Source organism: Dendrobium catenatum, unplaced genomic scaffold, assembly GCF_001605985.2.
Source record: "Dendrobium catenatum unplaced genomic scaffold, ASM160598v2 fragScaff_scaffold_456, whole genome shotgun sequence".
NCBI lineage: Eukaryota > Viridiplantae > Streptophyta > Magnoliopsida > Asparagales > Orchidaceae > Dendrobium > Dendrobium catenatum.
The window spans coordinates 556,686-582,508 of NW_021318918.1; the positions used below are offsets into that span (position 1 = coordinate 556,686).

Genomic DNA, 25,823 nt, shown 5'->3' on the forward strand with positions numbered 1-25,823 from the left:
ACTCGAGTCGGGCTCCACTCGTTTACACCGCATGAGTCCGACTCCCGACTCTTCCGCTTTCAGCTTCCACGGAGCGCCTAGGGTTTAAGGATCGAGCGACACAGCCCCATGGGAAGGAGATCTCCATGTGAAGACCAGCCAAAACGACGTCAAGGTTCCTCTAATCTGACTATCGGCTAAGCTCAAGTGGCCACATTATGCTTTTTTATGTTTCATCTCATCTCGCACGGTATGCTTTCTCTGTTTGTTTCTCCAAGTTGTGACCCTCTCTCATCTAAATCTGTGCGTGATGAGTTTGCACTTTGCTGTTACTTTGTTTGTTTGCTTCACATTTCTTCGTACACATACTAGATAAAATGGTTCAAGTTAGAGATGGGTGAAAGAAACTTTGGTTGCTGATTTAAGAAGTATTTTCGCATAATTCTAATATCTTTATTTCCCTCCTTTGAATTTTTTCACAGTTCTGCGTATGATATGTTTAACTACTTTCTTGATTTATTTTGGAAGGTTAAAGATTGTGATTTGGTTATTTGGAAGTATGTATGTATGCTTCTTTAGCTTTTACTGTGAAATTGTTCTTTAAGTAGCTGAAAGAGATTGATGGATAGTGCAAATGTATGTTCTGAGTTGTTCTGTGAGTATATATTTGGTTATAAATGTATATTTTGAGTAGTCAAATTGTGGTTCTATCTTCACAAGTTCAAATTCTATAGTCATTCACATGATCAATGCTTTGAACCATGAATTGAGCATTGTAACCATTCACTGTTTGCTTTATACTGAACATGCCTAATAATTTAATATTAAGATGATTTATTTTCCTGCAATTGAATGATAAATACATATTCTACTATATAATTTTGATATATATTCTATTTGTTTCTCGCTTATTTATAGTATTTTTTATGAGCTTTCGGGAACACTTGAGAAGCCAAATACTAACTCAAAAAATCTCAAGACAATGATATCACTGGCCGACAATAAAACATAATGCAATAGACTTTGTTTTAAAATGCAACAATTGTCAAATGCATTTCACATCTCAGTCATGTTTCACCTGTGAAACTTTTATCTATTCAAAATCTCTGGCACTTCGCTTAATGGGTCATAGCCAGACATCATAGGACCTTTTCCAATAGCTATTGGACAGGGTGAAGTAGTCACTGGTAAGAACCATCAACCTAGGTGGATGGAAGCTGAGCAACTCACTAAATAAAGCAAATGCTAAATGATTAGTATGGAAGGACATTATTTACTGCTATGGCCTTCCCACAAAGATCATCACGAACAATAGGACCTAATTCACCAAAAAAAAAAAACATTTACATTTTTTTTTTGCAAAATCTTTATATTCAATTGGTTCAACACATTTGTTGCACATACTCAAATGAATTGACAGGTAGAAGTAAAAAATTGAACCATTCTTAAAGATTAAGAGCACTCATTGAAAAGACTGCGAGGGACACGGGCTGAAGAGGTTTCCAATGTATTCTGGACTTATTGCACGACTCATCTTATAATTTATGTTTCGATACATAAGCAATTATTCTTGTTGATATTGGTGTGCCAAGCTTGAGGGTCCAAACATCTGATATGACTAATAATGAGGATGTGCTCTATTAAAATCTTGTTCTTCTTCCAGAAACCCATGATATAGCTTCTCTTAGAGTGCTTTCTATTATCAACGAATAACTCGTCACTTTAATCGAAGGGTGATACCCCAAACTATCTTTGTTGGAGTTTGTCTTACAAATTCTTGAGGCTAATGTGAATGGAATCCCAACACAATAAACTTTCACCTCTTTGGGAGGGACTATAAACTTTCATGTTGTTGTGGTTGCTATAGACAAGTTGTGAACATTCAAACTTAAAGATTCAAATGGGAAGATGCGACCCTAAAGAGATATTATCAATGACTCCAAGTAACTATCATTTATAAAGTTTCATATACAATCCCAATTAGACTTCTACTCCATGAGTAAAGTCATATCCAAGATCTAGAAATGACATCAACCCAATCAATGTGCAATCTATCCTAAGGAGGTTCAATTTGACCTCTTACACATAAGTCAATATCATCGAGAAATACTTTGATAAACAATTTTAGATATATCAAATATCCTTGGTGAATTTCACTCAATCTCTTTCACTTAGATTAACATCATCGAGCAATTTTTGAAAATAATCATGGATTGGTCAAACATCCTCGTTAGATTTTTCTTGACTTCTTTCATACAAGTTAATGTCAATCAACAATGCTCTTACAAACAACATTGGATAGTTCAAATATTCTTGGTAGATTTCTTTTAATATCTTTAATATATGTTGATGTCATCGATTAATACTTTGATAAATAACCTCATATAGGTCAAATATTCTTGGTGGATTATTTTTGACCTTTTCTATATAAGTTTACAACATTGAGCGATGCTAAGACAAATAATCTTGGATTGTCAAACTTTCTCAGTGGATTTTTCTTGACCACTTGCATACAAGTTAATGTTATCAAATAATTTTTTAACAAATAATCCCAGACATGTCAAATATCCTTGATATGTTTCTCTTGCATCTTCCGCCACAAGTTAAGGTGTCGCCTCATATGAACAATCCATGGAAGATAGATTTCTAAAAATTAATTATTCATGACCCTGTTTAAATCATATAGAGCTTGGTTAGAATTATATCATACTCATTGAAGTAGGCATCCAAGAAAGCTTAGTTCCCTACTCAAGGCAAGTTTTTGGAACATCGGATTATTATTATCTACAAGATTAAAATTTCATTACTTTCAAAAATCTAATTACAATTGTTGGTTAAACTTGTATTAATACATGATGAAGTATGCATCTATGCAAATAAGAAGTTTTATTTCCAAGTCATATAGAAGACCATTGCATGATATTAATACAATCTTTATTAACATCTCAAGAAAATCTTATGAAGATTTTAACCTTCAAACTCTTATCTCAGCTTTCAATGGGCGATCTCTTCTCTCTTGAACTTAGTTTTTAATAAAATATTTTTTTTTGATTTGGCTACAACATTTCCAAAATAATTGGAGTTGCATTAAAATCAACATTGATGCTTATATCATTAATGTTGGAATATAACTTCTGAGAAGAAATGCAAAAGTAGGCCTTGATTGCCTTAAAGTCTTGTCATCAAATGAGAACAATCAATGCTTTTTCAAGAGAAGATCAAAGCCTCATCATATGAATTGAAATTCTTGATTACCGCAAAATCCCATCACATGATGAGGACAATGAATGCCTCTTTCAAGGGAAGACTGGAATCTTGTTGTGGGAACTAAAAGTCTTGGTCGCCTCTAAATCTAGTCAACGGACAAGGACAAGCAATGCCTCTTTCAGGAGAAAATCAAAGCCTTGTTGTAGGAACTAAAAGCCTTGATTACGTCCAAATCAGGTCACTAGACGAAGACAACCAACACCACTTTTGAGGGGAAGATTGGAGCCTTGTTGTTGGGATTGAGAGTCTTGATCATCTCTAAATCCCATCTCCCATCTATGATAGTCAATGCCTCTTTCAAGGGAAGACTAGAGCCTAACTATTGGGCTTGAATGTTTTGATTATCTATAAGTCCCATTGTTCGACAAGAAAAGTCAACACCTCTTTTAGGTGAAGATCGGAGCATCATTGTCAGGACTATGGGCTCAATTGAATCTACTAGGAGTGAAGAATCATCATAGCATCACCGATGGTGATACATGTCACATCATCAACTATTGTTGATCTAGTTATCTTCTTTAGTTTGGCATCTTGTGGGCAAAATAGTCGAACTTCTTTCGACGTGCATAAGCTTCTAAAGGAGGTCTTGAAATTTTTTGCATTCTTCTTTGATTGGAATATTAACAATTAAAGTATGAATGATCACAAATTTTAAATTTTGCAACAAGGATTACATGAAGTATAAAGAGAAAAATGGTGATAAATTCATGTATCTAATTTTTAATGTATTTTTAGTGCAACTAAGATGGTGAGAAATTCAACTAACAGTTACTCAAGAATTTTTACAGCAAAAGATAATTTAAATTATATATATATATAAAAGAGATTTACATATTAAGGGGCATCTTTACAAAAGTTAAAGTAATTTGGACTGATATATAAATCATAAGAAATTCTTGAATTCAAAAATCAGAAAAAGATGGATTTTACAAAATGACGGCTTATGAGTTTTCTAACTCAATAAACAATAATGTGTTACGTGAAAAAAAATCATAAAAATGCAATCTTCATCCAAAAAAATTTTGAAATTTTTTTATGAATGAATAGACTACAAAAATGCAATGAAGACAGAAATGTTGCAAGTTTAGCATCATGACAGTCAAAAATAAAAATTCTTCTACAAATAAAAAAGATAAAATTTTACTATGAAATTATTTGGGAAAAACACAAATATACACGAAATCATCTAATTTAAAAAATTAAATCAAAATTCTAAAAATTTATACAAAAACAATGAACATGCAAGATTCATGAAAGGGCGTTTACTATAATAGCGTATCAGCGTGCGCACGTTTTCGTGCACAAAGGAGCCTACACAACCGCAAACACACTTGGACGCACATGCCCTTGTGGGCATACATGCTCGATAATTGTGCGCAACTACGTGTTTGCGCGCATGCACACCATTCGCTGTGGCGACGATTGGTCGGTCGGTTGACACAATCCATTATGGTTTGATTTTGTGTTTGAATATGTCTATTACATATTTTGGATTCAATTTTGACATTGTTAGAGTGTTACAAAGTCCCCATGATCAAGCAAATTTGAAGTATTTGGGGCAAATTTTTTTTAATAATTTTTGCTTCAATTGATGCACGACTTCAAGAAAAGTCAAATGTATAATTTTAGTAAATTTATTTATTTCACAATCCATAGGAAGGTGATGAAGGTCCATTCTGACGTCCAAGGAGTGGTTTTGCCTTTTAATTTTTCAAAATTATAATTTTGTGCTTATACATTATCTCGAAGATTAAATACATATTTTTAGATAACATAGAGTTCAATGTCCGAAAACACAGGCAAATGATATCCCTTAAGCAATTTTACTTTGATCATGACTAATTTTGATACAATATTTGTATTAAAAACTTTCAAAATTAAATTTAGAATCATTCGTAGTTAGATTTCAACAAACTTGTAGTCAAATTAAGCATTTAGATAAGACAAACCCAACGACATTAAATATGATTTAATCTAAATCTAAATGAGCCCAAATCAAGTTTCTTAAACAATAGTAAAAAATTTTGGGACATAAATGATCAAATAGTCTCTAAATCTTGAATGCTTATATAGGCAAAATGAGCTGCTCGGTACGATGAATCCAACAAACCTAATCTCACTTGATTCTGAGGCCATTAAAAGACTTAATGCTGATGAAACACACTATGATCAAAGGATTTAATATAAGTCATCTGATGAAATGTTATAAAAATTTGGTTAAATTTTTCAAAATGCTTACTCTAAAAATACTATAAATATACCTCATTCTGCACATGAAGACAGTATAAACTTAAGTTGGGAGAGAGTTTGGAAATCTAAAGAACTCTAGAGCCGCTTGATGTTCGACGCCTATGATCTCCTCCAGCTATCGCCATCACCGACCTTGTCTAATGATCTAATCGTCGATCATTGTTGCCTAATTATCATTGTTTGATTGCCATCGCTCGACTACCATCATCCAACTGTAAATCACTTGCGCATGTCTTCAAATCAACCAGGCCCATAAAACCACTTGAAAAAACATGAGATGTTGAGAAAATTGACAATATGAAGTTTATATTAAGGAAAAACTGAGAAAATATTCTGCATAAGATTTTCATTCATTAAATATGAAAGCAGTATTTGCAGGCAAGCTTAAACTCGAGCAGTTCATCACAATTCCACGGTTATATATCAAAATAAATTCGCTAATACAAAGATGAGCAAATATACAAAGATGGTGCCGAAGCTGAAAAGTGAAAAGGCAGCAGACTGGAAATCTCTTTCCAGCATATATTTGTCTGTAATGAAGACATTCAAAAACAGCAGTTTGCGTGATCACTTGTTGCTTTTGTACAGCTCAAAAATGACACTCTGCAATATAGAACAAAAGTGATGATCAATTTAAGAATGAGAGAGATAAAAAACATACACTTCAGTAAGAAAACAAACTTGACTTTTTTTTTTTTTTATGTCGAAAAAATGCTATATTTATATGCTGATCTAATTTTAATTCGGAACATGCTTAACAATTGTCTATTATATTTAAATATCATGAAATTAAATTAACTTACTTACTGATAAATTTAAAATAGTAAAAATATTTGTTATGAATATACGATAAAATAATGAAGTAGTAAAATACTTTCTTGGCCCCCACAGAGAAAATGAAACAAAATTTTGGAGACCAAATTCTTTTAGTTTATTTACAATTATATGGCCTTTGAATTCTACATTTAGACTAATTAGCTTAATTTATTCAATCAAAATTTATAAATTTTCACAGTCATCTTACAAAATTTAAAGTTTTTTTTAAGTCACAACAACAATTAGTCCTTTAGAGGAGTTGTGGGTTACTTTGGATCATAATTTATTCATGGGTGCACTAGACATTACTAGCATGCCGACTGAGTGAGCAAATGAGTAGGAATGTGGGTGAGAATGGAGAGTGAAGAATAGAATCAAAGAGTGGAAGAGAATCTAGGAAATGCTCAGAAAATTAGATCTTTTAAACGGCTAGAGTTTCCATTATCAAAAAAAGGAAAAGGGTCTTCCCCCAAATTGTTCCTCATGACATCTTATTTATAGAGTCATGGGGGCTACGGTAAAGGTTACATAAAGAGAAAAGTAAAAAGATATAACACTATACAGTTCACGTATGCAACACTACATAATGGTCTAGGCATGTGTACCCCCTTGATCAATTGAGGGAGGCTGAGGGTTGCAGAGTTATATTGGCATGCATATGGGTGAGCTCAATACTACCAAAGGTGTGATAGGTGAGTTCTATAATGTGGGTGAGCTTGATAGTGTTGAATAAGAGGGAGTAGATTTACAAGAGGGTGTTGCCGAGTAACGAATCATTAAGCAAGGAGGTTGACAACGGTGCTCGGTCGGCACTGGTGGTCTCTAGGCTCGTCATTGCCCCTTGCGCAAAAAAAGAAGTTTAGGGTGGACCTTGAGGCGACGATCGTTGCTATTATGGTGATCACCCGTGTTGTCAACCTTGATGATGATGAGTATGATACGCCTTAGGACTCGGTATTGAGAAAGCAAGTGCCACTATAGCGCTCAACAACAAAGGCTATAGAAGAAGTCAGTTCTTTTGAGGTGGAGATTTTGACTCACTTGTGCCTCAACCTACAGATAAGCGAAAAAGAGACTAGTATATGTTTAGAAATGTCATTACTCGAAATAAGGCACCCGCTCTGAGAAAGCCTATAATCTATGTTTTCTCGAGCGAGAGATGAAGGCTTTGGAATAATGTATAGCTTAGAAGTAAACAAGTTGAGCTATCTAGTGAGATTTCTTCCTGGTTGTGCCTTTAAGTGTGCTGAGTTTGACTCGTGAGGAGTTATATTTGTTGATTTCAGGGGTGTGGATTATAAAGGGAGATTAGGGAGCTAGCCCATTGACTATTATTGATATCGTCGGGCTTTCTAATGCAGCCGAGCTGGCTGGGGCCATGATTAAGGTCGAGGAGGAGCTATATGAGTACGAGGCTTACAAGGAGAAGCCCATAGGGTTATTGTCTTTGAACCACTCAAGGGATGTCATTACCCCTTAAGACTATGTCACATTGAAGGATGTCACTGGATGACTCTTAGAGGTGGAGCAGATGCTTCATCTACATGGAGTGGATGTCTTCGCCTCCTCACGAGATGTGGTGAGTATGGAGGAGGTCATCAAGATGAGGAAGAGGAATGATGAGACAGAAGGAAAACACCAAACTGAGGGTGTATGCCATCAAAATGAGAGTGCAACACCTTGAAATAAGGATTCTAATTAGCTCTTTGAGTGTGGAAGTCAAGGCGATCATTCAATCGTCTAAGTAATCCAACTTCCTAACTGGCGGTTCCTTTTTGTTGGAGTATCTAGGAGTAGGGGGGTTGACGGTAGCGATTGCGAATGACCCTATTTACAAAATACACCGTGGTGGCATGCAACCTTGCACCACTTAATTTTTTTAAAATTTTATGTAGCGACTTCATGTATGAAATAAGATTTTTCTTTCTTGTGCGAGTTTGTCTTTCCCGTCTTCTACTTTATTTCTCTTGAGTGTGATGAGCACTACATGTACGATGAGTGCGAATATCTTGCGAGTACTCTGCTTTCTCATGACGAGTAGCATTATGTATGCTCTTTGAGTGATGAGTGAAAATTTTGGAATTTTGATTTTTTTTGGAACTTTGATGTTTGGGATCTCGCTAGAATGATGCCTCAATCGAGTGTGAATGCAGTGCTTTAATTACGACTAAATAGGCAGATATAAAAAGATGCCAGAGTCTCTTCAGAAATGATGGAGAGAGAAAATGAGATCAAGACATTAAATGCATATTTGGGTGTGCCTCAAGTGTTGTGTTCAATAATTTTGCCTATAAATACTTCGGGTAGGATCCCACGAGTGCGATCTTTCCCTATGCTCTTAATTTCCTTCTTGTGAGTATGTTAAATTGAGATGGTTGCCTTCTGCAAGTGTGTAACTGATTTCATTCAAATTTGTTGGAGGCGCAAGTAACCATGGATCATGCCTACCTTTGTTATCATGATGACTACTTTTATGCATTGAGCGAGGTCAATGTATATGCTTCCAACGATGATGAGCGCTTGGATACCTTTCGTAATGCTGAGATATGTCCCTGTCGACCATTTCAGCCTAGGGTTGGAACTTCCTTTATGCAACTAGTTGGTCGATGTCTTCAACTTCTATGGAGTCATCCTTTACTAGGTGCTGCTAGACTTGATTGCTTCGATGGTATCATTTACTTCATTTTTGTGTGACTTTAGGCATTTCTTCCCTATGAAGGCGCTCCATCATGGGTTTATTCAATTTTTGCCAGTGGAGATGACGGTAGTAGGGCTGGCAAACAAGGTACAAGATTGGAAGGCAAAATTTGTCCTTGTTTCAAAGGCTGAAAGTATAATTGGTGTCGACCATCCCAATCCTGTTAGCCAAGAGTAAGAAATGCTTATGAGAGCTCAACGCGAGGGGGAGGAAACACATTATTGGTATGTGGACAGTCGCTGATCATCCACCAACACATTGCCCTTCAAAACGTCTTCAACAATTTTTATGATGAGCAAGTCATGTGTTTTGCTAATTATCAACCAAAGTGCTTTCTGCCGTCACCCACTTATAGAGAAAAAAAATCAAAGTTTTTTAGACCAGTTTCTTTTTAGTTTATTTTTTTATTATATGGCCTTGAAATTATAAATTAAGACTAGCCATCTTAATCTATTTAACCAAAATTTAAGGATTTCTACACTAATCTAATAAAAATTTGAAGTTCTTTGAAGCGACAATACTAATCGAACCCTCAATGCTTAATCTCATGAGAAGAGGTAGTCTGGGTTATTTCTTCAACAATTATGGTTGCTTCAAGGATAATTATATTATATTATATACATGTACAATTATATAAAAAATTTGAATGCAATTTAATTTAAGTCAACTTATAAGAAAATGATTTCTAATTGAGTTAGTTTAACCTATTGGTTTTAATTTCTAGTTGAGTTTGACTTGAATAGCAATAAAGTTTTCTTACTTTAATATAATCTAAAATTTACTCCATCCTTAGCTCTATACAGTAATTATAATAATAAACAAATTAAATGGATTGATTCCCGACAACCTCAAAAATAGGAGGAACTCATAGCTAGTGGTAATTGTATACATACATGCCCATGCTGATGTTTTACAGATAACTAGTAGGTTCTAACATAAGAACTCAATTAGAGAATCACATCGCCCAGCAAAGATACTCACGAGTAGGGATTGTGACTTGTCCTAGCCAATTCGATCGAGGAGTCATCCCAGGCATGTCCATTAGGGAACTTATACGGATTCATCCAAGCCCTCGAGAATCACTTATCTCGGCATAGATTGATTTTTTAAGATCACTCGCTGCCATCCATACCAGCAAGCTACCACTAACATCCCCCAATCCAACTACAAAAAGTGCACACCTCAAGGGTCTGTGATTATACTACTCTAGACTCGATCAGTCCTCTACTTTTGGTCATTGTTTCCCAAAGGGGCTCACCCTCATGCTCGAAAGTCCATGCACTTCCTCTAGAGACTCGCCATATCATTTAGAGGATTTGCCCACACAATCTCATTTTATATGCTATATCTTGAGACTTGCTTAGTACGCCTGCTTGTGAAGGCTAGCCTAGAGACTTGCCTTGGAACAAAAGGCCATGTTAGATGTAGAAAGCTACATGGGTTCCTACCAATCTAGCCACGTGTTCAATATAGTCTGCAATGGGTTATAATGAACATTACACTTTTTACTTTTTAGTTTAACCTTCCCTCTAGCCCTTTAAGCCTTATAAATAAATGGCAAAGAGGCACATTTTTTATCTTTTGAACATTTTTTCAATCTTTTGGTATATTTTGAGCTTTCATCTCTCTTTTTGTCTCTCTCCATACTCACTCGAACCTCTCTTAGTTCTTCAGCTCTTACCTAAAAAATTACTTGTTAGAAAATTTGGATATTTGGATATCATCTATGGACAAATTTGGATCTAACATCCTGAAAGATGTGGCAAACATGGATTCATGCTGGTAATAAGAAAACATGCATATCTTGAAGAACGATACCCATATCCATCAGTGAACATGAATATCCTCAACTACACAATTTGTCGCGACATAATGGAGATGATGGAAAGGCTCACCAAGATAGTTCAAGATGTGCTAAGAGAATTATTGAAAAATGTCTCAGGGGAGAGCACTCCAAAAGGATACTCTTACTCGGTTGTTCAATACATAAGGCCAAAAATTAGGGTGCTCACGCCAATGCCTAATGTTGATCCCACTCACAGTCACACCAATAATGAAGAGCACAACCCTCCTCAACGAGTGAAAAGGATAGAACTCGGATAATCAACATATTTTTTAGGGAGATAACTGAGGTGTGGCTGCCTCCCAAGTTTAAATTGCCTAACTAAGAGTCCTATATGGAATGACTAACTCGTCCAACTATGTCACTTATTTCAAGTCAGTGACAACACTACTTAATGTTAGCAATGCCTTTAGTGTCGATTATTCTTTACCACTTTCAAGAAGTCTGCTCTTTGGAGATAAATTAACGTATAGTTGGGTGTGATCACCTCCTTTGTGGAGTTCAAGAAGATGTTTGCCACTCAATTCGTAAGTGCCTAGAGATCCATAAGAAACTTGCAAGCTCTCTGAAAGATGCGCCAAGAGCTAGGTAAATCACTCGAAAGTTTCATTGTCCCATTCCAAAAGGAAATGCTGGTAGAGTTGGATGTTACAGGCTGCTTTAACATAAGGCCTAAGAGATTGTTCTTTTCCTTACACTTTTGGGTTGCAATAGCCCCAAACATTTGCGGAACTGCTCGAATTCACCGACAGCCTTATTAACTTAGAGGAGTGCAGCGTGTGGTTGAGGGTTGCCAGGCCAATCACCACCGAGAACTAGTCGCGAGGCATGACAACATCAATATTGAGAGCACGACATGAATCACCTGAAGATCCATGGGATCAATAGGAGGCAGCACTAACCAAATGCTCATCACCACCCAAGTTAGCCAAGGATGTCTCTGCAGACTAGGTCGCTCAGGATTGCGAGATTGCTTGCCACACACATAGGAGCATCACAAATCACTTGTCTGTATCACAAAGAAGCTCATTGATACCAATCAAAATAATGAATTATTCAAGAGTCTTTCACTAATGAAAGTGATTGCCCATACCGTAAACACTTCCAAATATTGTCTTCCCTATGCACCATGGACACGACATTGAGGAGTTTAGGCAATTCACATTGGCAAGGGTTGTACTTGCCATTCTAGTGGAGAATGAGCCGAGTCATTTACAGAGGCCAGCTCCAAGAGACCTTGCATAAGAGAAGTTAACTCAGCCACTCTTCGCAGGTGTCAACTGTTAATGTCGGTCAAATCACTTTTTGTGAGGTGGACAAACTAGCAAGTGGAAAACCCTTCAATGATGTTTTGGTCATCATCGCTCTGGTCACAAACTACTAGATCATCAACCTATTCATTGATATTGGGAGTTCCATAAACATCATTTTTAAATATGCTTTTAAAAAATAAACTTTCTTGCGTCCTTACTCCAACTTCAAGTCTCCTCTATGATTTTTTTTGCGATTGCCGACCCCACGTAGTGGGATAAAGGCTTGATGTTGTTGTTGTTGTGTTGTTGTTGTTGTGTTGTTGTTGTTGTTGTTGTAGGGATATTGAAGGCGTGATCTCCCTTCCTATCATCTGGGGTAAGGGGTAACACAGGTACATTGACATGGCCGACTTCATATTTATGGATGCGCCAACCACCTACAACACATTCTTCAAGCAACCTCTTCTGAACACATACCACATGGTGGTCAACTTCCTGATAAGCAATTGGGAGATCATGGTGAGAGGTCATAGCAGGCATGTTACTTAAAGGATGTGGGAAAAGTGATGACTTCTCAAAAAGAGGCATTACAACTACAGGTAGAGTGAGGACCAGGGCTAGAGACTGTTAAGGCAGTGGAGTCAATAATAACTACGAGTTCCTAATAGAGGATTGATCTTAGCCCTAGCTCTATGCAATAATTGTAGTAATAAATAAATTAAATATATTGACTCCCAATAACCTGAAATATATGAGGAACTCATAGCTATTAGCAACTATATACTTGTATATGCTCATGCAGGTGTTTTATAGGTACCTAACAGGTTCTAACAAAAGAACTTGACTAGAGTACTCACATTGCCCACCAAAAGTACTCCTAGTAGGGCGTATGACTCGTCTTAGCTGATCGAATTGAGGAATCGTCCCAGGCATGTATATTAGGGAACTCGTATAAATTTGTCTTAGCCCTCAGGAATCACTTATCTTGCTATATATTTATCTTTTGAGGTCATTTGTCGTGATCTAGGTCATCAGGCTATCGCTGGCATCCTTTGATCCAGGTGCAGGAAGTGCACACCTGAAAGGTTTGTGATTACAACCCCTCCAGACTCAGTCAGTCCTCTATTAGCAGTCATCATCGCCCAAAGGGGCTTTCTCTTCACCCTCAAAGGTCCATATACTACCTTTAGGGACTTGTTACCACATCCAAAGGACTCGCACACATAGACTCGTCCTACTACTATACCTTGAGGATCAACCAGTATACCTGCTTGTGAAGACTCACCCAAGGGATTCATCCTAAAAAAAAGGGTCATGTCAGAGGCAGAGGACAACATGCGCTTCTACCAGTTTAGCCAGGTGTCTAATTTAGTTTATAATGGCCCATAATGAATATTGTACTTTTTATTTTTTTAGGAGTAGCCTTCGTTATAACCCCTCTAAACCTTACAAATAAAGGATGAAGAGGCATATTTTGGATCTTTTGGATATTTTTCGATCTTTTGGCATGCTTTGGGATTTCATCTCTCTCTCTCACTCTCTCAATATTCACCCAGATTTCTCTTAGTTCTTCAACTCTTATCTAGAACATTGTTTGCTAGTAAAGTTGGATATCATCTATGGGCAAATACAAATCCAACAGTAACAATGAAGGTGATCACTTAAGATTCTTTATTTTCTCGGTAGTGTAGGAAAAAAGATTTCTGTGAAGGTTTACATAGGACTAAAATGACATTTTATCTTGGAATTATTGCCCTCCAATTATATATGGAATACCTTATAGGTAACGTCAAGCCTTACATAGTTTGGTCACATTAAACGGAGGCCTTCCGATAACCCGGTTAGGAAAGTTGAGGTATTAGATTTGACTTATGTTAAGAAAGGTAGAGATAGACCTAAAAAGATTTGGTTAGAAAATATTAGAAATGATCTTTTTCTATTAGATTTAAATGAGAATTTTACTTTTAACAGGACACAATGGTGAAAAAGGATTCATGTAACCGACCCCACGTAGTGGAACAAAGGCTTAATGTTGTTGTTGATGTTTTAGAAAGCAACCTTAGCGGCTTGACGTTACCTATAAGCTTCTGGTTGATGAATAACTTCTAACATAAATTGCATTTCTATAGAAGGGATTTCACATAATGTAAATGGGAAAATGATTGCTGACCTGATAATAGTTGAACAATTGGGGTCTCTTCTTTTTAAATGTTGGTGTAAGAAGATCACGTTCCATATCAAATGGCACAGGATCCAAGTGAATAGCTTTTATGAATTCAAAGCCCTTTAGCTGGAATGTTAATAGAACAATTAGAATCACTTCCATTGACTTAGAAGGGAAGTAATTGGAGAAGAATATCTTTATGATGCCAATGTTTATGCAAATAAGCAATAAAAGAGCTCATATGTGAAATATGTACCTTCTTCGCTTTAGCAGTCTTATTTAGTTCTGCAAGAATGTATTCTTTTGCTTTAGGATTCTCACAAAGGCTAGAAAATTCCCCACTAACGCCATTCTCTTCGCCCCAACGCTCAATAGCTTGGATGTTAGGATTGATAACTGCTACTAGGAAAGACTCAAAGCTACTGCCATAGATCCATATCTGCAAAACACATTCGTCGATAAACAAAATCAGATTTATGCAGGAAACAAGCAGATGGTAAAGTTATTCCACAACCAATTCGTGAGCTGCACGAAGTTTGTGATACAGATAGGTCTCACTATTTTGATCAGGGGAAGTTTTTCATAAATCTGTGAACAATATCATAGGCCTTTTTTTTCACAGCAAAACCATGTCAAAATTCATATTTAATATTTAGATGTTGAGCGCCATTTGCTTTTTAACTTTTCTAACATTGGGTTGAATTCTTACTAAATTCTGGACAGCCTGCCATACTTAACTACCTAGAAACAGTTTGTAAAATCTTAAAACAAAAACTCTGATAAAGTTGCCAGTAAAATGATTCCAAGGACTTCGATGATCTCAGCAGTTATTGTCAAAAATTCATCTGATGTTTTCATTAAAATGCAATAGATCTAAAAATAGCTGATGAAAGACAATTTTAAAAGTTCATTTTATTAATAAACTTACCAGCCATGATAGTCCTAAAATTTTCAATACGCCCATGACTTTTATAACATTCACCCTATCAGTATTAATTTATTTGACTCGATAAAAGTTTCAGGTCACTACTCTTTGTTCAAGTCAGGAACAGCTCAAAGTATAGCCTATGAAATTAATTGTTATATCAAAATATTGCCAACTCTTAACTGGGTTAAAAAGCCATTATCTTGGTGTATTGAGATAACGATTGGGAATTAAAAAAAAAAAAAGAGAACGATTGGGAATAGAGATGTCAGTGACTACCATGAACAACAAATGTCCGATCTCTAAGAGAAGATTAAACATAATGAAGTAAATCAGCTATGCGAAGATATACAAAACTAAACTTGAGCACTAGGAGCCTCGCGATATGCATAACATTTTATATGACACTAGGAAAAGAAGCTATATAAATTACTGAAGGCCTGTGAAAGCTTGGTTTCAAGGAAAACATTAATTTGCCCCATTGCAATCTTTTGGATAAGACGAGCAACAATAGAGAGAATTCACTCCAATAGCCACGAAAAAAATATTAAAGGCCACACTAACTCTCAGCTTGGCCTTGATGAAAGTTTAATTTACCCCAATGCTATTAATAACAGATACAGAAGACAAGAAACAAAAAAGAATTCATTTAAACAACCAATTCTGGTAAAACAATAAAACATTTTTGGCAAGGAATTTAAAGATAAAAAACCTATCCTTTTTCAAAATAATATCAAGGGGATACACTTACAGAGTCTATAGCAGCTATGGAACCATAAATGTTCTCCAAGTTTTCCACTGCAACATATTCTCCTTGGGAAAGCTTAAAAATATTCTTTTTTCGATCTATGATCTTCAAACTTCCATCTGATTGCCATTCGCCAATATCTCCTGCAAAGAGAATGAGAAACAAGCTGGAAACTTTGAATAATCCATAGATATTAATGTAGTCGAACTCTCTTCATTTGAATGAAAAGAAACATGTGAAATAATTAGAAGTAAACATTTCCATTATTTTTTGATATAAAAGAGTTCTGTGACCTTGCTCCACAATTAAAGTTTACAAGCTAATCATTTGCCAAGCATCTTCTCATCAAATTGTATTGGCTATGTTAAATTTTTTTTAGATGCTCCATGGAAACATCAAGCACTTCAAAGGGCCTGCTAAATTAAGCTCTCTTATTGTACATTTCAAAAATATACACATGTCAATTTATTTACTTCAACAAAACAATGAGAACCAATGAAGGAAGTAGTATGAAAACCCGAAGGACATTAGCATAATGGTGTATGAGGCAGGGAAACATAGGCTAGATTTTTTTTTCCTATGAGGCAAAAAACGGCAAGGTTACCATAAGAAATTGATTTGATTTCATCATAAATATTGCCACTAAAAAAAGTACTTAAATAAGGAGAAATTATATAAATGTTATTCCAGTATACTAAACATTCCAAGTTTCCTAATGAATCTTCATTTCCTGTATAGCAAATTCTTAACTCAACCTTAAAACCTGCAATACAAGTTGACATGCCAAGGATAACAAACCTGTGTGGAACCAGCCATCAACCAAAACCTCATTTGTGAGGTCTTCTCTCTTATGGTACCCTGAGAACAATGTTTTCCCCCTGATACAAATTTCACCACGAGGTTGGTCTGCTAGTGCATCATAGCCCATCTCAGGAACAGATTCCAGCCGCACATCTATATTTGGAACAGGGGGACCGACTGTTCCAAGCATTGATGGACAATTTGGTAGTGAGACAAAGGTTCCTGCACAGGTCTCGGTGAGACCTAAAAAAATCTCATTAGTTTTATTAACATGATAAATATTTTGGGCAATAAATATTTAAGCATATAAAATCATTGATATTCTTTCATCAGATGATGAATAATATCTAACCATGTTACGGTTATTGATCTCGTTGTCATCATAAACAGAAATATCCTTACTGATTTGCTATTTGAATCCTTCATTCCCATTTCAATTTGTTTAGGGAAGCATTGGTTAATTACTAGTTTATATAAATATTTGCAAACATTTGCCACTGTTAGACAACTTCCATCTCTCTCTCTCTCTCATGTGCAGGATGAAAAAAATGTAATACTCAACATGCAATATCATATATGTCACCAGTGAACCTCTTTTTTTTATTAATTTAATTGTGGAAGTGCTAACCCTTCCAATAAGCACAGAATCATGAGCATACATTTATTTATAGGGATGCAAAATTTTTTAGTGCACTTGATGGTGAATTGCAGAGGAAGCTTCCCCTTCTAATAGTGTGAGATTTGGATCTTCTAATTAAGACTGCTATCCTTTTTCCCTTTTCATCCTATGTACTTGTGATTGATTTTGCGCGCATTATTGAGATTTGTTCAAATTTATTGCATTAGAGTTACCTTTTTGCAACATGAATCCTACATTGTGGCATGTTTTTCATTTACATATTTTATAAGAAGTTCAATATTTTGACGACTTTTAAATTGCTGTTTGAAATGAATTGTACGTGTTTTTTATTTTGCATTAAATAAGGCCTAAATTAAAAGTTGGGGAACTACCGAACTACCAATTGTAATATTTGATATTTGGGAATTTTCTTTGTGCATTTCATCTTGGCTTTGTACTACTGAAACCTAAATCCTAAGGCATGCTCTGCTACTCATACAGATTTCACAATATATTTTTCCTAGCTTTACCACACATCAATCTTAAGAAGTATTAGATAAGCAAAAAACGTAATTCCTACTATAAATAAGCAATTAAACAAACAATAAACAAAAACTATAATGCCCAAGCCCTGTTGTACTAAAACGTGAAACTAGTCATTTAAACAAACAATAATTCACCATTTTTTGAACTCCGACAACAACCTTTTGAAACAAAATTTTATAATAAGAATTAATGTAAACATCCTATTATAAATAAGTTAGCACATGTAATAATTTAAATGATGTGATAATAAGAATTAATTCTTCCCAAAAATTGACCAAAGCGAAGTCAAGATTAAAAGCAATAACTATAATGCCCAAAAATTTCAAGTTATAGAAAGCAGCTAGGTTATAGCTTATATATACCATAGCCCTGTTGAACATGAGCACATGTCACAACCCGTAAAAATTCTTCCACATGAGTAGCCAGAGGAGCAGCCCCAGATAATATAAGTCGTACATTGCCACCTAGTCCTTGCTTAACCTATAGCATGTAAAAGGATTTCAATTTCATTAGTCAACTGTGATGCCTAAAACCAAGGCGAGAAAATCGTGGTTAATGGAATAAAAGACATCTAATTACCTTACTAAATATTATTCTATCAAGAAATGGAGCTGCTTCGTCATGTTTACTTCCATTTATCATATTGCGTAGCTTGCTGCAAAATCCATACAAGACATGATTATCATGACAAGAGTAAAGAGGACATCTACTTTATGAACTGCTAGGCAAACTGGTATAAAGTATCGATTTAGATTTAAGAACTGAGCATAAACTTACTATTTATAGGCAACATTAAATAATGTATGCTTTATAAGACCTCCTTTAGCTATTTTATCCTGCAAACCTATAAACCAAATAAAATACAAATGTACGGAAAAAATGTTATTATAGTTAGCCTGAACACAAGAAATAAATTTTAGAAACATATGACGGTCAACAACTGCTTTAAGATTAAATATAGCAAGGAATCTAGATGGCTATAGTTAGAAGAATTTAATTACCAAATATTAAAGTAAAATTGCAAAATGAAACAAGGCATTGAGGCGTGAAATGTGAATATCTGTGTGATTAAGAGAGGTTGCAAAAGGAAAGAGAAGGGCACGTGTGTCCTTGAGAACTTCACCTGTATAAATACGATCTAGTACACGAGGAACAGCACAAAAAATAGATGGTTTTAGCGCCCCAATATCTTCAACTAACAATTTGACGTCCTGTTAATGTTACTTGCAATTAATGAGGGTGAACCTTGCAAAAAACAAAAAAGAAAAAAAAATTTTAAAATATCTTACCCCCTGCCAAAATCCAATCGAGGCTCCTTGGAAAATAAACATCTCCTCTATCACCCGATCAAATATATGGGCGAGTGGGAGGTATGATAAATAAACATCATCATCATGAAACTGCAATAATTCCAATAATAGACATGTTAGAAAATGACTTCAATGTATCTTAATTCCTTAAAAAACCGAACTCAATGCACTGCTTTTGATGACAACAAAAAATGAAAGAAGATAGATTGGATTTGTGGTAATTTCATTATGAATAAAGTTAATATTGCTCACCTGCTCATTCATAGATTCAAGCAGTCGATTAACACCAGCCATAAGAGTAAGAATACTTTCATTGGAAATTAGTACACCCTTAGGATCTCCGGTTGTCCCACTGGTGTACATTATTGTACAGATGTCAGTTTTATTGATCAAAGGGAGATCAACTTTTTGGCTATTGCCCTGCCAATAGAGTGTAGCAATAAAACCATTTAAGAGAATAAACACAAGATTGAACAAACATTGATTCCCAGTAAGCTGCTGAAAAGTAACAAAGATATCAGTAATAGAGGGATGCCATTTTATATGTAAATGGGTACTTCATCTGATATTGCATTATCCAAATCTAGTATAACTTCTTTCATGAAAAGAGAACATGCACCTGAATTGGTATTACACATAAATCTTTGTCCGGTTACCCAAAGTAATGTGAACTCATAAACTATTTGGTATTACATAATGGGGGATTTACATTTACAATTCTTATATATTTATAAGTCTAACACAAATTTTAATATTTACTAATGTAACACACAAATATTTGAATCACATAAGACTACTAATATAATTTTTTCTGAAGTAAAATACATTTTTTTGTGTATATGTTTTGATGTAATTGTGATACCAAGGTGTTATATAAGTAAATGCTTAAGTTTAGATGTGAGATATGTAAATATATAAGAATTATGTGGCATTTGTGTATACTCTTGACTAATTTACAACTGCATTTTAGTTGGTTAATTTACAATTGGGTCTATGAAAACCTTAAAAGAAAATTTCAATGTTCAACAATAAAAAGATCTACTTTTAGGGACAACAAATGATTTGCAATAGAAAAGAGCATATACAATGCAGGTTGCTCAGTCTGGTGTGGGTTGTGTGAAGAGATTGATGCAAGCAACCTCGCTAGGACATTGCATAAGGTTATTTCCATGATTAGAACCCACGAAACTAAACCAAAAAGGAGTAAACCTAACAACTTAACATTATGTCTATAAGTCATTTAATTTTCACAGCTAGGATGTTTTCATACTATTGCAATGGAGTTTATTAATAGGATGCTTACAAATAAAAAATTTCCATCATTATAACCTAAAGAACCATAATTAAAACAGAGTCATACTTCTATGGAAACAACAACTCAATTATTTTCCAACAAGCCAAAGGTCTTAGTTATTGACAAAATATTCATACATGAATCATATGGTGAGTAGGCATCACGTGTATTGTGTGAAAGCATGAAAATGAATATAGTGATTTTGCATAAGTTAGATAACTTTGCCTTGGGCTGGTGCTATGTATATTGATGCATGGAAGCTTATTTAATAAGGAAGCATAAATTTAAAATTTTGCCTATAGAGTTATAAAGGAATTGAGAAGATAGAGAATAGGGAAGATAAAGATAAAGAGAAGAAAATTACATATTTTTTAATTTTATCATATTTTTCCTTGTCACTCCTAAATTATTTTTCTCATACTTCTCTTGAGATAACCAAGGCTTCTATTTTATTTCTCGAGTGAGAGGGTACTTAAGTTTTGGAAAGGCTTAGTGAGTGTCCTTTATATGCCATGATTATGATTTTTTTATTAGTAGATTGGATCTCCTCTTCTATCTTGAAGATATAGGCTTACTTGTATAGAATCATATAAATTTTGGTATTCTCTTTTATAGTGATTGATCTCCTTTGCAATTACTTTTTTATCATTAAGTTTTCTCGTAAATTAATACTTCTATAGAACAAAGTTGAGCACAATCTTTTCCTAATAAAAAAAATGTTCAATGCTTCTTTAAAATTTTAACATATGGTCGGAGGCTAACCAAAAAAACCACAGTTGATGTGTTATTGAAGTATTTATTTAAAAAAAGATGAAGCACATTAACTAGTTCTTTATTCCGCATTTAGTCAACTGTGAAGTACTATACATATAAACAAAAATAAAAAATTAAAACATGGTAGTAATTTCATGAACATCTACCATAAAAATATCCATCAATATTTAGATCAAGATGACTAGGTCAGACTACCATTTGAGCATCATTACCCATTGAGATAGATTTTCCATGAGTGTTAACATGATATTGCCAATTATCCAAGACTTTGATAGCAACGCAATGAATTTATCAAATACTTGGATCACGATTATCACCGGAAGATGGAATTTGGGAAGTTCGTGAATTGTACTAAAGTTTTGTACTGTACAAATTATGAATATCTAAAATAGTATTTAATAAAATATTCCAAAGCATTTAACTATTTCTTTAAGGAAACCATATGAGGTTGTTTACGTATGAATTGTGAAAACATGGTAACCAAAGTAGAATCAAATGTGTTATGATCATTGCAAAGAATACTTCTATAATCATACTAAATTCAATCTCCAAGAGTTTGGTACAATAAAGAGCCAAAAGAAATACATCATTAAGCAATTCAAATTTATCATTTGTTCTATAGGAAAATTCAAAATTTCCAGATTAGGAGCTTTTGGCTCAAGATGTCAGATTTCCTGCCCAAGAATGATGTAAGCAATACACCCCTTGGTTTCATTATTATTATTAGTGTTGTTGTTGTTGTTGTTATTATTATTTTTAATTACATATTCAGTATTTCAAGACATAGGCCTACTGCAGGTCTGCAACCCTTCAATTGGCATGCCATTAATGCAAATAATAATTTCAGAGAGCGCCTCATTGCTTGATATGCAGGTGAAAAAATTACTATCATTTGTTTCTATTTGCCATTTCCTTCATGATGAAGATTAATGATGGTCCTCTTCTGAAATTGCAGTGGAAGCTAACTGTTCCGATAATTTCTGATGTACATCTTGATTGATGATGAATTAATGCAGGTTAAACCAGCAGTAAATCATTTTTTTTTTTAAACCAAGCCAGGAAATTATTTTAAAACAAGGGAGCATCTTCACAAGGGATTCATAAAAGAAACCTTAGTATCTGCATAAGTTTACTTACTAAAAACAAGAACTCGTCCCAGGAGTAGGCTCTTAAACCAAATTGTCTGAACTCTTCTTTCTGCTCTGGGAAAATCTTTCCGAAACTCACAATAACTGCATGCAAATTTCGCATATGAGCTAGCCCATATAAGAATAAATAAAATAAATAAGTTGTAAAGTATTGGTATTAATAAACTTACTTCTCAAGAACTTGGCTGCATCAGGAAAGGCTTTCAACAGCTGGAAATTGAAAAAAAAAATGAAATGAAAGCTTAGGAGCATTTCACGATTTTTTCATTTGAAGAAACTTTATAATGTAACTTATTATTGCATGCATTCTCTACAACTCTCTGTGGCAAATGATTCAATATATACCTACAAAATTTCCACATGTCATCTCCATAATATACGAGTATCAATTGTTTACATCAACTTAGCATCACCTGCACATTTACCATCAGGCTAAATCCTACTAAGCTAGTTAGAGCGCCTTCATAATTAATTTTTGGGGGATTTACATACATATCACTTTCTATCATATTATTTAAATATCTAACACTCAAAATTTTAATATTTCATACAGACAACCCATAGATCAAATATGGGTGCAAGAAAGAAAACATTAAAATTTATAGGGTAATATGGGTGGTAAGATTGAAATATATGAGTGATATATTTGATATTAAAATTGTTTATGCGTTGTAGGCATGAAATATTAAAATTTTAGTATTAGATATGTAAATAGAATGATATAAAATGGTATGCATGTAAATCCCCCTGAACTTTTTCTCTACTGTGGCAACCTATAGCCATAGGTACTTGACGGGGCAAAGATACATTCAAATTTCAGCATGTTAGAAAAGGCAAAAAATGTGGCATCATCACTTGACAATTTCATTAGAGTTTGATAAACAATTTGGACAAATGAATATAATTAGATCCAAATTTATGAAGATGAACTTTATGATAATAAATTCAGATTTAATATTGTTGGTTGGCTAGCATAGACTTTTGTTTGGGAATGCTTTTCAATTGCTTGGCTTTTAAAAAATCTAGCGTATTAGTTTTGATTTGTGTGGAGAGTGTTTGTAGGTAAACGGTAAACTGTAGTTGAATCTCCTTAATTGTTCTAGGACCATTAACAACGCACTTGCAGAACAATACTCTCATCCATCCCTTTGGGAGTAGTGTTGACTGTATTTTTTAAAGAACAACACAATATTAGCACAACATTAGCACATGCTATCCTACTCAATTGAATTATGTCTGTCAATATGACAAATACACCACCAAGATACATTAGATTTTATAGAAATGAAGAAGAATGTTATGATGAGTGTTAGGGCTATTGCAAGTTAGATTGAGCTCATTACCTCTACAATCTTCTTCTCATCCACAAAAACAATTTGCACCTCTGCATGGCTAATTATAAATTCAACAGCACCAGCTCCTAAGCAAAAATATATCATGAGAAATAAAAAAAAAATAAAAAAAACATACAGTAACCAATAATTTGCATGAAGTATAAGAGTTCTCCAATAAACAACCACTTAGTGCATGAATGAGCGGCATCCACGCACACATACTAGCAAATAGGACTTGTTAGGCCTTATACAAATCTAACTTATGTTTGTAACAATACCAAGAAGATAAGTGCTTTACATACCAAGGGTATCATATAATGGAACGCAATAGATCCCATGAGCATTGCAAGCCTGCAGAAAATTTAGATGCATTCATAAAATAAAACATATTATGAAGATCTAGCAAACATGATATGAAATTATAGGTTATGATAAAATATTTTGCAAGGAGATTAGAATAACCGATATTCAAATAGCCAATACCTCCATGCTAATGATCCATTCAGGACAGTTTGCACCATAGATACCACAACAATTTCCCTAAAAGCACATATTGTAAAGTAATTATTACACATAAAAAATTCAATAAAATTCTATAATGGTTTTATCTGAAAACCCTTTTGAAAAAAATGCAGTAAGGATAGTTGCTCTAACATCTCTCATAGCCTTCATACAAAAAAATAGCACAAACATATTATTTTAGAATTCAAAAAGTTTAATTTAAGAGGTAAATATCTTCTCATTTATGTATTTAACTATGCAAACAGTAGTCATTCGATCATTTGTAAGCTTAAGCCTAAAAAATAAGAGAAATTGTATGAAACGATGAAATTTAATTTTGCAATTTGTAGACATTTGAAATTTTTGATTTTTAAATTTTCTAACTCAAATTTTGAAATAAGGGAGTATTGTGTAAAATTACTTGATTTAAATTAAAGCAAATAACCAATTTCAAATAAGGATTGCCGACCAACACATGTTTGAAGGAGTGCTTATAAAGTGTAACTACCTCTTCTCTTCTCCACTATTTATTTGGCTAGTCACTCTCTTTTCTTTTCTCTCTTTTGTTTTTTAAAATCTCTTGTAAGACAAACTATAAATACTTAATGGAATGAAAGAAGACAGGATTATTTGTTTTGACTGAAATTTTGGAGTTTATTCCAAGAAGGAGAAGGCTTGGTGGTCAGCCTTACGTTGGAGGAATTTGGTAATTCTTTCAAACCTAGCCACTTTGACGAGTGCTAAGCATATATGTTTTGCTTAAAGCTTTATTAATTCTTGATATAGGATTCTTATATTAGCCTTCCTCTTCTTATCATTATTTCTCCCATAAAAATCCAACCAAAATTGCAATGAGGTTTGTTGGCAATGGGTTGTATAAATAAGATAATCCTATTCAATTGGCTATTTGGACACCCCAAATACATTGAAAATTGAGTCAAGCTTTAGAATTAATCTTAAGACAATTTTTTATCAACCCCAAGCATTTTCATGCCTTGATCCAAACCCTAACCCCCTCCACATAGCCAAAAACCTAACTTAAGGTTGTTAGCCAAAAAAAAAAAAGGTCCACAAGACCTAGTTTTATTCCAACCCCATCAAAACACCTTGAAAACCCTAAAAAAATTATGAAATACTCTAAATTACATTTAGTTAGTTTAAATATTCTAGTGTTTCCTATCCCAGATGTACCATACAATCACAATGCCAAAAATTTAAACTTCCATAAAACAAGCCCTATGATTTCGACTAATTCTAATCTAGGTAGAACCATACTTATCTAATCCATAACTCTAATTATGCGACAACATCCTAAAAAATTGTATACCTTTACTAACACTCTTGAGAAGATTTGCAAATATATTTAATCCTTTACATGTTTGAAGTAGTGCTTATAATGTGTAACTACCTCCTCTCTTCCTGCTATTAATTTGGCCAGCCACTCTTTTCTGTACTTTCTTTTGTTTTTTAAAATCTTTTGTAAAACAAATCGTAAATACTTCATGGAATGAAAGAAGAAATAATTACTGTGTTTTAACTGAAATTTTATAGTT

At 34.2% G+C, this 25,823-nt stretch overlaps 1 protein-coding gene and 1 long non-coding RNA gene across 3 annotated transcripts in view; one reads left to right on the forward strand and one right to left on the reverse strand.

The window, feature by feature from the left end:
• Positions 1-22,399, forward strand: LOC114579516. 2 transcript variants are annotated; one of them, XR_003700541.1, is made up of 4 exons: positions 1-229; positions 21,910-21,976; positions 22,086-22,160; positions 22,243-22,399. It is a non-coding gene; the product is annotated as an uncharacterized LOC114579516 (long non-coding RNA). The 2 variants fall into 2 exon arrangements; XR_003700540.1 differs by having other exon boundaries at positions 22,086-22,399.
• The window catches only part of LOC110100226 (long chain acyl-CoA synthetase 4), a 22,886-nt gene continuing 2,839 nt past the window's right edge, over positions 5,777-25,823 (reverse strand). Inside the window, exons 4-19 of the mRNA XM_020827649.2 lie at positions 24,253-24,309; positions 24,072-24,120; positions 23,779-23,855; positions 22,606-22,645; positions 22,425-22,519; positions 19,472-19,639; positions 19,199-19,309; positions 19,033-19,120; positions 18,687-18,753; positions 18,489-18,564; positions 18,272-18,389; positions 16,742-16,987; positions 15,947-16,086; positions 14,527-14,709; positions 14,277-14,396; positions 5,777-6,099 (exon numbers count right to left, since the gene is read on the reverse strand). Of these exons, the coding sequence (XP_020683308.1) occupies positions 6,064-6,099; positions 14,277-14,396; positions 14,527-14,709; positions 15,947-16,086; positions 16,742-16,987; positions 18,272-18,389; positions 18,489-18,564; positions 18,687-18,753; positions 19,033-19,120; positions 19,199-19,309; positions 19,472-19,639; positions 22,425-22,519; positions 22,606-22,645; positions 23,779-23,855; positions 24,072-24,120; positions 24,253-24,309 (1,671 nt within the window). The 3' untranslated portion in view covers positions 5,777-6,063. The remainder of the gene's footprint in view (positions 6,100-14,276; positions 14,397-14,526; positions 14,710-15,946; positions 16,087-16,741; positions 16,988-18,271; positions 18,390-18,488; positions 18,565-18,686; positions 18,754-19,032; positions 19,121-19,198; positions 19,310-19,471; positions 19,640-22,424; positions 22,520-22,605; positions 22,646-23,778; positions 23,856-24,071; positions 24,121-24,252; positions 24,310-25,823) is intronic.